The sequence below is a fragment of the Sturnira hondurensis genome, unplaced genomic scaffold (genome assembly GCF_014824575.4).
Source record: "Sturnira hondurensis isolate 20B ecotype Veracruz unplaced genomic scaffold, ASM1482457v3 Scaffold0014302, whole genome shotgun sequence".
Lineage (NCBI taxonomy): Eukaryota > Metazoa > Chordata > Mammalia > Chiroptera > Phyllostomidae > Sturnira > Sturnira hondurensis.
The window spans coordinates 1178189-1191521 of record NW_028086933.1 but is presented as its reverse complement, the minus strand read 5'-3'; the positions used below and the strand labels follow the sequence as shown (position 1 = coordinate 1191521).

Below are 13333 nucleotides of genomic sequence, written 5' to 3'. Positions count from 1 at the left end.
TAACGGTGAGATCATATGGTATTTGTCTCACCGTTAACAGGAATTTAAACAACAAAACAAACAGCAAGCAAAATGTAACCAAAGACACTGAAATACAGAACAGGCTGACAGGGACCAGAAGGGAGAGGGGAGAGAATCACAGGGGAAAAGGGGAAGGACTCACAGGAACAAGTATAAAGGACACATGGACAATAACTAAGGTGGGGGGCGGAAATGGGAGGGAGGTGGGGAGCACTGGGGGGGGTAGGGCTTGGAATATAAGACAGAAAACTGTACTTGAACAAGAATTAAATTAAAAAAAGAAAATATTTGTAAGAACAGAACAAAATATCTGCATCTAACCAGTTTAATTATGTGACTCTGAAAAAATAGGCATTTAAAAATATTGATTATAGTTTCATAGCTCTTTCTAAATAAATCCTTCTTTTCCAAGCAAGTGGGGAACGATTTAATACAGTTTGACATATATACTTTCACATTAATTTGTCCCAACTCTGCTTCATTGGTAATATATTGTCAAAAGTTTTTATTTAAGTACAATTCGATTGTAATGGGGAATGAGAGCCTCATTTTCCTGGGTTTAGAGCAGAATTTTAGTACACTTACTTCCACAAGTCTGTTGGTGTGTTCACGAAATATCGCGGCATATTCTTTTATTTCCCTTTCCCGGCCGTTCTTGGCAGCTTCGATGAGAACCAAGAGCGGGACTGTTGTATCCAGAAAGGAGTCTGACACATGATCAATGATGGCCTTACGGAGCTGAGGGGAAACAGAAAATTCATGCCTTAAAAAAATCAGGAAATAGTTCATGTTGTTTTGTATTTTAAAACCTTGGTACATACAAAATTTATTTCATATATTTTTGCACAGTCCTTAAAATCATATTTAAGACTGTATATGTATGTCACATACAAAGCTAAAATAAGCAAAATAGCAAAGAAAATATCATCAAGCAATAGCTCTCTTGCTCTTAAAGTCACTTGACCTAAAAATCACTAATTTTTTTCTTTAATTGTACTTAGCCTGGCAGATTATACATGATAATACTTAATTTTTTCCTCAAAAATGTATTCTATTGTAATGTTTATGTATGTGTATAAACAACATTGTACATCGTGTATTTTTATAATTATAAAACTATTCAATGTTTTCTGCCTTGTTGGAGGAACTGATAAATTTTGATTAGCTAAATTGTAAACTTTGTGATAATTAAACCAAGTTATATAGGTTGATTATACCAGTTGATAATGGATTAATAGAGCAAGAAAAATAAGAAATGAATTTGATGTCCAATTTTCTTCATTTGCATTAATTGTTCTTGCCTTCACACCTTAAATTATTAAACAAGTGTAACATTCTGCTACAATTAGTTCTTTTAAATGAGAATTTGTGTAAGCTTATAAATGACAATCAAGCAATTACTCTACTCAGCAGACATCTCCAGAAATTTAAAAATGCATTAGAAAATTAGTGCTTTGTATTTATATAACATTGACCCCTTGAGGATCACAATATCATGAAATATTTATTAATAATGCCAATAACTATGAATGGCCCCAGAGTGTTTTGATTACCCCTTCATTTAATTTAATAATTTCTATACAATAAAACAAATAAATGAATAGCTATCAGACAGAAAATTTGTAATTTGCCTTTTGTGAAAATTATATTTTGGCAGTATTTTTAAAAAACCAATAGACACTTAACTTAGTTTAGAATTATATGAGAAATAATAATACATTTTCAAGGGGTTGAATGATGTAGTTATATAGAAAAAATATAGTCTATCTTTCTATAATAATTATAGAAAAATAAGTTCATAATAATTCTAGATTCCTGGGAGGAAATACCTCCGCCTAAGATATTAGAGCTTGCTCAGAACTATAAAATATACTGGCTACAGGCAATTTCACAAAAGCTACAGGAAATCCTCAAGGAAAAATTCTACTTAGCATGCAGAGAGGCAAATCACTAATGACAACTAATTAATATTTACTGAGCCTTTACTAGGGTGGGGTGTAGAGTGCTCAGGGGTTACAAGGCAAAGGAAGTGAATGAACAATGTGTTTTCCTTCCATAAAGAGGGGACAGAGAAAATCAGGCAAGAGGTGGTACATTAGCACATGTACTGGGAAGTACAAATTGTGTTAGTTCTGGACATATAGGAGAAAAGTAGAATGAATCTCTCAGAAGGAAAACCATTTTCAATGACCATCTCTCTGCCCTCCATTTTTTTCTTTTTTCATTCATAGTTAGGACAAATAGAAGGTGGGCTATAAGGGGGTCAGCAAAAAGAATTATGCAATGGAAAGCCAGCATACATGTGAGAGACAATTCAAGCCAAGGAAGTGGACAGGATCAGAAAGAGAGAGATGTACAGTGAGACGATATCCAAAGATGAAATCTTAGGAATGGACAAAGGGGAAGGGGGTATTGGAAGGAGAAAGGAGCATAACAGCCATTTTTAGGGAGTCATTCCGATGGAAGAGTAAAACCTAAAAAGTGACTGAGAATACAGTGATCCCTCACCTATTGCAGGAGTTACGTTCCAGAGACCCCCACAATAGGTGAAAATCCACAAAGTAGCAGTGTTATATTAATTTTATTATTTATGTATATTTTAAGGCTTTATAAACCCTTCCCACACTACTATAAACCTTTCCCATCTCTCTTATAAACATTTTCCACACTCTTATAAACACTTCATATGCTCTTCAACACTTTCTACACTCTTAAACCTACATAATTTTAACAACATAAAATTCTATATGGGGACTCACCAGAGAAGTTACAGTTGTCCCCCTCTGTATAACTATTCACTTATTGTGGCCTCACTGTATCACAGGTTTACAGTGAGGCCACAATAAGTGAACCACAATATAGTGAGGGACAACTGTATGGCCAAGACACAAAGAGAGCAAATGGCCAACAACTAAAGGAGAAACTTTCAAATAAATCTCTGTGTCAGTGTTCTCCAAATGAACTTATGCTACCAAACACAATTATAACACCTACATTATGAACTTGTTGAATCTTCTTTTCTATTTGACTTCATTCAATTCAACAGATATTCTGAACACCATTTCTTACATTCCTACCAAGAACAGGGTATTGTGAAAAATGTCAAGATGAAATGCATGGTCCATTATAATCAAATGGAAAAGTTAGTCATTAAATACTATAATAAAGGAAACCAGGAGACTAAGAGCCAAGAAATTTCAAGAAGATAATAGGTTTCAGAATCAAATTTAAAAATAAATTAAATGAAAATAGCCAAGACTTGTCTATTGGATTTGACCACTAAAAGGTTACTGCTGAGCTTAGAGCAGTTTCAGTGGAAAAGTTAGAGCAGGAGTCCCATTGCTGTGGTTTAAAGAATAAGTGTGAGAAGAGGGGGCAGAGACAGTGACAATGAACTCTTATTCCTAGTGATTTGGGACATGAAGAAGCAAGACTCGGTATTAACTATACTGAAACAGGTTTAAAGAGGGATTGCTTTTCATATAAATGGCTTTGATGTTTGTTTCCATCTACAATATAACTACATGCAGAAAGTCAAATTGTCTTCTTGTGCTTTTAAGAAAATACATTTTGATTTATCACCATTCAAAAATCTAGAGAGATGGAGAAAAATTGTGCCATTTTTTTAAATACCTAAATAATTATAGCAATGTTTTTCCAGAGCTGGATACATTTACTATGGTCGATTCTTCTTGCCTCCGTGGTTCCCTTAATTTTAAAAAAGATTTTACTGACTTATTTTTAGAAAGAGGGAAAGGGAGGGAGAAAGAGAGAGAGAGAACATTCACATGAAAGATCAACACTGATCAGTCACCACCCCACCACCCCGGCATTAGCCCCAACTGGGGACTGAACCTGTAACCCAGGCATGCCCCCACTAGAGATCTAACCAGTGACATTTTGTTTTGTTGGATGATGCTCAACCAATTGAGTCACACTGGTCAGGGCTTCCCTTCATTTTAATGATCTTTACTGCCTGTTCTATTTTGATTTCTTCAAGGTTTTCAACTGTAATTTCCCTGCCATTCATTCAAGCCTTTATTTCATGAATGAGTACTAAAACATATTACAAAGGTGAGGCTCAAGGTACAGCTGATTTACTATTAAATAAAGAATAAATAAATAAATTGTTTGGCCATTTTTAAAAATATTAAACCAAAGTAAGAACTTTTGCTTTTGCTTTTTTCGAAAGCATGTTGCTAACTACATAACACATGGGATGAGAAAAGGTATTCCACTACATGTGGTATTATCTTCAATAAAACACTAGTAAAGGATTAGAAAATGAGCTTTCAAACAAGGTCTATGCCGACATCTTCAAAATTCTTTTGGAAAATGGACTAAGATGATCTGACATAATATAATGTCAGCTATAATGAGCACAATTAATTTTATTTTCTGTAATTGTACATTCATTTAAACCAACAGATGCATTTTGGTCTGTGTAAGGACAAGGCACCATTCTCAGCAACCTGGTGCCTGCCAGGGCAACAAACACAAGGTAACTATTAGTGAGTGAGGAATGAACACAGTTTGATGCTCGTCTTAGGAAAAGCAAAAATGAAGAAGTTTATACTGGTGGTCCTGATGAGGAAGGCTGGAGTAAGAATGGGATATATGTACTCCAGTTTAAAAGCCGAATAGGAAGTGGGAAGCATAGCATTCTAGGAAGACAGACTATCATAATCAAAGGAAACAGAAGGATCCTCAGGATGTCACAAGTATCTCGTGTTACTAGAACATAATGGTAGCGTGAGGACTGATAGAAGATCCCATTCGGTAAAATGAAGGTGATGGAAATCGTTTGGGGCAAAAAGAACAAAGTAAGAGAAGAAGATTAAAAGATGACAGAATTAAATGGCCAGAAACTGGTGACTTGTGTTAGGCATGAGTGATACCTTTAAGAGATAACACACAGTTAGCAGGAAGAAAAACATGTTTCGTTTTGAAAGCGATTTAACCCACGCAAACAATAAGTAGTGCAATTGATGCAACCAACCCACAATTTTCTCACCATATTGCCTATCTCGCTGATTCTTCATCATTACCATCACATTTATAGACATGATTAGGAACTGCAGTAGGGCTTTTGGTGCTTTACATCTCATATACTGGGTCAGTCTGATTTCAGCTCTTGCTGAGGGGAACTGTTTCATGTCCTCTGAAGACATCCACCTTGAGTGCATTCCATGCTTCTCTTAGTTATTCTTTTTCAGGGCTTGCTTTAAGTCTCTCTCAGTTCTCAGCCCTTGCACAAAGCGCCTGGGCATTCTGGAAAGTCAACATCACTGGCAGTAGCCCTCAACCAATGGCAGTGTAGGAGCTACTAGATAAAACTCCCAGCATGCATCCAGTGGTCAAACAATTCTGGAAGGCATTATGTCCCCCCTCAAAGGTTCATAAGCTCCCGCTGCCTATAGGAGCAACCTCAATAGCATATCCTTTCCCTCTTCCCTACCTGTTCTTTTACATTTCATGTTCTCTTACACCAGCTTCTTGGCATCACTTCCCATATAAACTACCTGTAGCAGGCCTCAGTCTGAGAAACTGCTTTCAGGAGATTCCAATATAAAATAGACATATTTGCCTGGTGTTAATGTTGTTTGGTCATGTACAAAGCCACAGACTGCAATGTTTTACATTAACTACACATTGACAATCCCACAGTGTCACTTCTGTTTTACATACCACCAGGTTTGATTCTGCCTTCCCCTGTATTATGCTGACTGTGGGAAAAATATTATGATATAACTAGAAATGCATATAGGGACAAGACAGGAAAGGCCTTGAATGCCATGCTAAGTGATTTTCTTTCTGACATAGTTGTATGGGATATTTTCCCACTTATATTGTACAGTCATTTATATCTATATAAACACCTTTTCTGCCCAATAGAATAACTCATGCTTTTCACTTAGATGATAGACAATAACTTTAAAGAAGAATCCAACATGCCAATGTAGAAATAGGACAACCTTAGAGGCTACAAAATTTGAAGTTAGTGGGAGGCCAAAGGACTTAGAAGTATGTATTTTTAATAAATACCTGTGTGAAAGATATCAGGCACAAAACCAAATGAAGGAGCTTTCCATTTTTTATCACTACAATTTAATAAAAGGTTTTGAGACATCAATTTTTCTATCTCACACTAATGTAACTGGTTTGGGATCTCCAATAAAAAAATGATACATTTCTCTACAATTGAAACCACAAAGTAAAAACTGTAAGCAATCTCTGCCCCCACCAAATAAAGAAAGAGAAAGAATAAAATTGTGAGGGGAAGAGGAAAGATAAAAAAGTGTTTTAGAAAAGAATCATTTTTAGGGAACATGGAAAACATATTTGTGTATAATAATGTCACTTTAATTTTAAGTCAAGTAGCAAAACAGAACTTTCAAAACTCAATTTACTAATAAGAGCTAAGTTACCTAATAATTGATTGAGCATGTGTATAAACTTAATGAGAATGCATCTTATGGATACTTAGTATTCTTCAATGTTAGAATGAAGAGGAGGTATAAAAACCTACATATTTTTTTTCTGAGTGTGGCACTGCTACTACCAGCATGAAGAAGTAATGGATACACCCACTCAGCAACTTGGCAACTAAAGAATTAATCAAGTTTTCATTTTGTCTTTTTCTTTTTACTAAAATCCTATTTTATTTGATGTACCTACTGCAAGTCCTTCTTTGGCATTTAAGAAATAGATCATTTTTTCTCAATATACTCCCATTAAAATTTTAACTTGCCTTTAATGAAACCAAATGTATGTTTCAATCTGACTAATACAATAGAAGTGGAATATAGACATTGTTTTAGATTTTTAATAAAGAAGGTTCAAAATTCTTCCTCTCCTTTTAAGAATTGTATACGTATGCATTTCTCAAATAAATAAGAAAAAGAGACTAAAGGAAGAACCTTTACATTTAAAGAAAAGTATGTAAAGCCAATAATAAGAAAGAAAACAATTTACGACAGTAAAACCAGAGCATTAGGCACCAGACATTCTGCAGGTGAACTGGTTCATGGGGTAGCAGTTACAGATTTGAGCTGAGGTTGAGGGGACAGGAGCCCAAAGGTTGGCTGTACCAGTTAGCTGGGTGATGTTCAGCGAATTAACTCTCCTGAGGTGAAGATAATAGTACTATGGCACTATTTCTCACTTCAGGGATAAAAATCAATACTGTAAGGACTAGCATTAGTGGAAAGTTTTGGAAAGCACTTATAAAATGTGAAATGTTGTCATAACTATCATTTTAAGGATGTAAAACTCCGTGGAAAGAAAGTGCTGGCTGAATATGATCACCGCGACAGTAGAACTCCACGTGCTACCAGTGCTCTCGGAAGAAAACCATTCCAGCTGGTGACAACTGTACAGGTCTTGTGGGAGAACGAGAATTTAGTACTTGTACTTCCTCAGTTGATGAGGGGGGAATAAAGGGGACCAGGAAGGCTCCAAGGTAAACAAGCGGTATATTCAAGGACCCGGGTACGTGTGGGTTGGGGAGAAAGGTGATGGGAAATTTGGAGAGCACCAAGTAGACCCTTTAGTCAGAGTACAGGTGACTGTGCTGGTGTGGTGAGGAGGAAGAACCAAGGATGTATGCAGAAGGTGAAGGAACGTTAGGGAGACCGCCACGGGATTAACAAAGCACATTTGTGTGCAACACTCCAAGTGAACAACGGGAATGAGAACTGAGCGGAGAATTGGTTCAGGGAGGGGAGAAGGGGTGAGGCGGGGTGGAGGTGGGGAAAGGGAGAAAAAGCGGAAATAGCTGTCGTAGCAAAAACAATAAAGATAAATAAATAGTTTTAAAAAGAATTAAGGGGATTACTCTGGAGCCAAATTACAGAGAATCTGGAACACCATGTAAGGACTTTTGTCTTTTTTTCAAGTGCAAAAAGCATTCAAGTCACAGAGCAAGTTTAAAACAAATAAACACGAAGTCACCTCCTAGGACATTTAATCTCATCGCCCAAAAATGTACAATTTGTCCTCCTCAGATACATCTAAGCAATTTATCTCGTTCCTCACAGATGAAATCCAGTGATTCTCTGAACCAAAGCTAAAATGTTTCTCTGTTGCTGATTGACAAGCCAAGGGTAAACAAGGGGATTACGATGAATACGCAGAAAGATGGGCTCTGTTTATTTTTTTACTAAAAACAAACATCCACAACAAGAGCTGAACATTGAATATTGCAAAGAAAAACATTTTAAGAGTTGAGATTTTTCTCCTTCCTGTGCGAAAGAGCTAAGATGCTTAAACCAAACTGCATGATGAACTTTACAAGAATAAGAAGAGGTGGAAATGACTCATGTTGCTGTTTTAACTAGTTTTTATTATTGCCTGAGGCATAAATATCAGGATCGAAAATGAAGTCCAGGGAGGGCAAATAAGGATACTGAGAATGAACCATAGCAACTACTGCACTGACACCGAAGACCATGGATGTTTCCAAAGATAGCTCTGAAGAGCCCCACCCCTTTCTGTGTATTCAGAGCACTTCTCCCACGAGAGATATTCTACTTGCTCCTGTTAACCTAGGGCAGGGTTTGTGACTGTTTTAATCTATATTTTGTGGGGGAAACAACAATCTAGTGACGTTGGAGCTCAGGCGTTAAGGCGGCCCAGCAGCTTCCATCTTTTCTTTCTTGGAGTCTTGAAACATCATGTAAGAAATCCAGGCTACCCAGCTGGAGAGAGAAGCCACAGGAAGAAAGCCTAGGAGATCAGACTTCATGTTGAAGAGGAAAGAAGAGGCACTGAGGCCTCAAATACCCAGACACAGCCACCATTTGACTGCCTCTGTATGAGAGACTACAAGTGAAAATACTACAGAAGTTTTGCTGACCCTCAGTCAATCCATGGAATCATGAAACATGATAAAATGGTTGCCATCATTTGCGGTGGTTTGTTCAGCAGCAATACTTAACCAAAACAATGAGGTAGAAACACAAGTAGGTCTATAAGATAAAATGCAAGATGCCTCGTTCAATTTCATAAAAATATAATTATTTTAATACTATTATGTCCTGTGCAATATTTGAGACATTCTTATATGAAAACATATCTGTTATTAATCTGAAATTCTAATTTGTCTAGGTGTCCTGTGCTTTTATTTGCTAAATCGGGTAACTCTACACACAAGGGATTGGTTTATCTTGACTTCCTTTTGAAGAAAAATGATGGTCCCAAAGCTTCAGAGAGAATAAATGTACATTAGTTCATTATGCATGACTGCACGGAAGGCATTGAGTGATGAGGTGGGAATGAAAGAGAAAATCGCTGATGGCTCATAGGAACAACGTTCCCAAGTCCTGCAGGAGCAGATGGGGTGGAAATCCTGGAGAAGATGGAGAAGAGAAGCCAAGCAACCAGCAGGGAGGACAGATCTGAGGTGAAGAGTCCCCGGGCCCAGTACAGGTTCTGGCCCCATGTAGAGGTGGTGCCCCTTCCTCCCTAGACAGATAAGCTCACCACACTGGCTTGCTTTCTCATCTGCGTCATATAAGACCCTTCCAATTCTTGCATTCCATAATTCTAAGTGCTGACAGTAAAAATAAAATTCACATTAAGGCCATAAAGCTGAGATCTTGGATTTTTCCCAGCCTTCAAAATTGTGTTGTACACAGCTAATGTTAACTGGCTGAGGGTCCCTAATTATCCCTTTTCCAAATCTATTTCTGGATTAAAAGTTTGCTCAGGTCATTTTATTAAGTCTTCCCATCAAACTACGATAATATATTGCATTAAAAGCTTATGGTTGATAAGTCTGTGGCCCCTTTTGTGACTTAATGGTGACCAAATTAAAGTTGTGCTTGAAAAATGACTGGTTTTTAATAGAGAAAGGAATGGAAAACAAATGTCTGTGAAAACAGAAAAGTCTTCACACTTCTGGGGAACAAATTTACTTATGGCATAATACTGTTCTTTGAAATTATTTTTTTAAAGATTTTATTTATTTATTTTTAGAGGGGAAGGGAAGGAGAGAGGGAGAGAAATATCAATGTATAGTTGCCTCTCATGCGTCCCCTGCTGGGAACTGGCCTGCAACCCAGGCATGTGCCCTGACTGGGAATCAAACCTTGATACTCTGGTCCGCAAGCCCGAGCTCAATCCACTGAGCTACACCAGCCAGGGCTCTTTGAAATTATTTAATGAAATTTTTTCTAATCATATACTCCTGCTGGTCTAAGTTTGAAAAGTGTCCTTAACTTAAACAGAAACTAACTTTTGAAGCATCCAGACAAGAACTAGAAGGAGGAACTGATGGGTTGCCCGGATCACTAGTTGCTTGCTGTAAGCATTGGGATGATAAACTCAGTTTTTAATGTTATAGAATCAATTCACCAACATTCCCTAAACACAATGTAGCAGGCCATAATAGGCATTTCATTTAATCCTAACAGCTCTGTTATGAATTATTAATCCCATTTTATAGGTTCAGAGAGACTCAGAAAGATAAAATCTACCCCCAAGATCACACAGATGATGAGAGCAAAGTCAGCATTTAAATGTAACTGTCTGATAATCAGTCCCACACTTTCTCATAGATCATGTTTGTCATGAAAATGGTTGAGGTATGTAGCTGCTGAAAGTATACATTTATTTTTCTTGTTTTGTGTTTTAAAGTAATTTTAAAAGAACAAAAACAAAAAATAAATATTCCAGCAATGGGGGGGAAAGAGGTTCATTCTGCATGGTGTTTCTGTCTCCACGTCCTGTCTTTCCTCACCTGTCTGCGAAGGTCTCTAGTCCTCTTGCACATGTTGTCTATGGCAATATTCAGGGTATTACTCCTCTCCTTTCTTCCAGCCTGCAGGGAGAAGAAAAAATGGCATAAGTAATGTTACGAAATTATTCTTTGGCACTTAACAATTTGCTTTCTAAATTTCCTGAAAATAACAGCTTGAAATTTTAAGAATAGGTCTAAAAATTGCCATGATATTGCATGTGATTCATGAGCACTTCACTTAAGACTAAATATGTAGAATGATGATTAAAGCTCTCATTGTTTTCTTCTTTAAGCTTCTGGAATATTTCTGATGCAGGGCTGGGTTGCATCCATTGTGGCAATAGGCAGAGTATTATCTCCCAAAACTCGGATCATCATTCTTAACAAGTCAACTTTTAATTGCGAAGCATACAATTAGCTTAAAAGCATTAAATGTCCAAATTGTCAACTTCTGTGGGAGTTCCTAAAGTCATTTCCACTGTGTATTGTGCAAGTTATGCAGAACCATATTGGAGTTTTGCTAAACACTAAATAAAATATGCAGTGCAAATTCATACACTTTGCAAAAGTTGACCACAATTTTAGCTGACAATATTCCAAGAACAAAGTGTTTCAAGTTCTTAAGAACTGGACGCTGTTTTCGGTTCTTTAAAATAATTCATGCCATACCTACTCATCCTTTAAGCAGAAGAGTTCTCTCTGTTATTTCTTTAACCTAAATCCTTAGGCTATTAAGCACATAGTCACCTTGGTTGGTATTTTCTACACATTACTTTTGTGGGAGACAACCTAAATGGAATCTAATCATACTTTTTTCAGTGATATCTTATATAAAGGAGGTTGAGAAAAATCATTATGTGATTCACTTCCAGAAAATTGCTACTATTTAAATTAATAAACTGAATAGGGCTTTTGAAAGGAGACCTTGAAAATCAGGGATGCATGTTGAAGCAGCTGATAATTAAAGGAGTGTACAGCATGGATCCCATAAAGAAGGCCATCAAGGCACAGTGTAAACCATTAGGCAGAATGCTATATAGTACTTTCAATGACTAAACTCACACGTAAATCCACACCTTCAAGTGAAAAGACTCATTTACAAGAAGTTCAAGACTCCCTATTTAATCTTAACCTATCTTTTTAGTCTTAGCTTCCACCACATTTTCTTAAGTACTGTTCTTTATAGTAACAATATTCTTATATTTTTCTATCTCTTTTTTTCAAGTTTGTATATATGATGTACCTTAGACTCCAGCAAGTATCTCCCTAAATAATTCCCTATTAAAATCCTGCCTGTTCTTCAATGCTTTCCAAAAAGACTTTCCAACGACTCTGCTCAACACCAAACTCTTACCTTTCCTTGTTCCATAAGAGCATTTGGATAATTTCCCAATATATTCATTTTGTTTCTGTGCATAATCATTACTCTTATGACCCACTGTTAGAACCTTGATGTTGGCAAGTATACCTTAATTTTTTTCTATTTCTAAAATAACTTGCATAAGACTTTTTGAATGGTATAGACTTGTTTGTAAATAAACAACTTGATTCAAAATACAACATAGTTTTATTAGGGGCCTATTATATGACAGGTGGGTGTCATACAATACTAGACTCTAAAGGAGATTTTAGCATCTATCTATCAAGACACCCTTAAAACTCCCTATTGGCTGATGTTTCTGGTACCCACTTAAACCTTAGTTAGACCTAGATTTTCACAAAAACAGTATTAGTGACATTTAAGATGGAAAAAATCACCAAAATTAGGAATCACATTCTACATATCAAAAAATGGTTGGCATCCTTGCACTCATCTACCAATTGTAATGGCAACTCCCAGGCACTAAGAAAGGCAAAAGTTGACCCCAGACATTCCCAGACGTCTCCTAGAGGGCACACTGTAAAAAACTACTAATTCCTTTACCACATTTTATTTTTGAAAGTGAGTGTGAAATGTGTACATGATGAAGACTGTGTCCAGTGAAGGGAGTGGGAAGAAGGAGAGAGAGAAGTAAAATTCTAGATGTCGAAGCAATAAGGGCAACAGTGACAATTACCCGGATGACAGTGTGGTTGTTGTCCCAGCTACAACCCAGCGTTCTCCATGCTAACACTGGAGAGCTGTGAAAAGTTAGTGCAGGGCTATGTGAGGCAATGGCCTAAACGGACACACAATGGGGTGTAAGAGAGTTTATGGTTTTACCTAAAGAACCTAGCTCTTATTCTCCAGTCCCACGCAGTGTTAGTTCCTGGCTATAGTTCTTTCCACTTCATGAAATCAGAGGTAGTCAGAAAGCGGCAAGAGCGGCCCAAAGAGCATCCCCTCCTCAAACACCCGCCCCCACACAGAGTATCAGGAATAAAATGAGAGACTTCTGTTGTGTTGGCCATAAAACTCACTAGCTTCTGCAATATGAGCCACCACAACAATCAAAAGATGTCAGCCTTCTCGGAGGGAGCAGCAGTGGCATACAAAACTTTAATAAAAAAGACAGGAGGTGTTGGCATGAAGAGATACGATGTGGACTATAAAGATGATTTCCTAATTTCCACCCAGAGCTTAACCTTAGT

General features: G+C 37.0%; 1 protein-coding gene across 1 annotated transcript in view; it reads right to left on the bottom strand.

Annotated features, from left to right (window-relative positions):
• Window positions 1–13333, bottom strand: part of CTNNA3 (catenin alpha 3) — a 1522505-nt gene that overhangs the window by 713481 nt on the left and 795691 nt on the right. Inside the window, exons 8-9 of the mRNA XM_037062679.1 lie at window positions 10763–10843; window positions 607–759 (exon numbers count right to left, since the gene is read on the bottom strand). Coding sequence (XP_036918574.1) covers window positions 607–759; window positions 10763–10843 — 234 coding nt within the window. The remainder of the gene's footprint in view (window positions 1–606; window positions 760–10762; window positions 10844–13333) is intronic.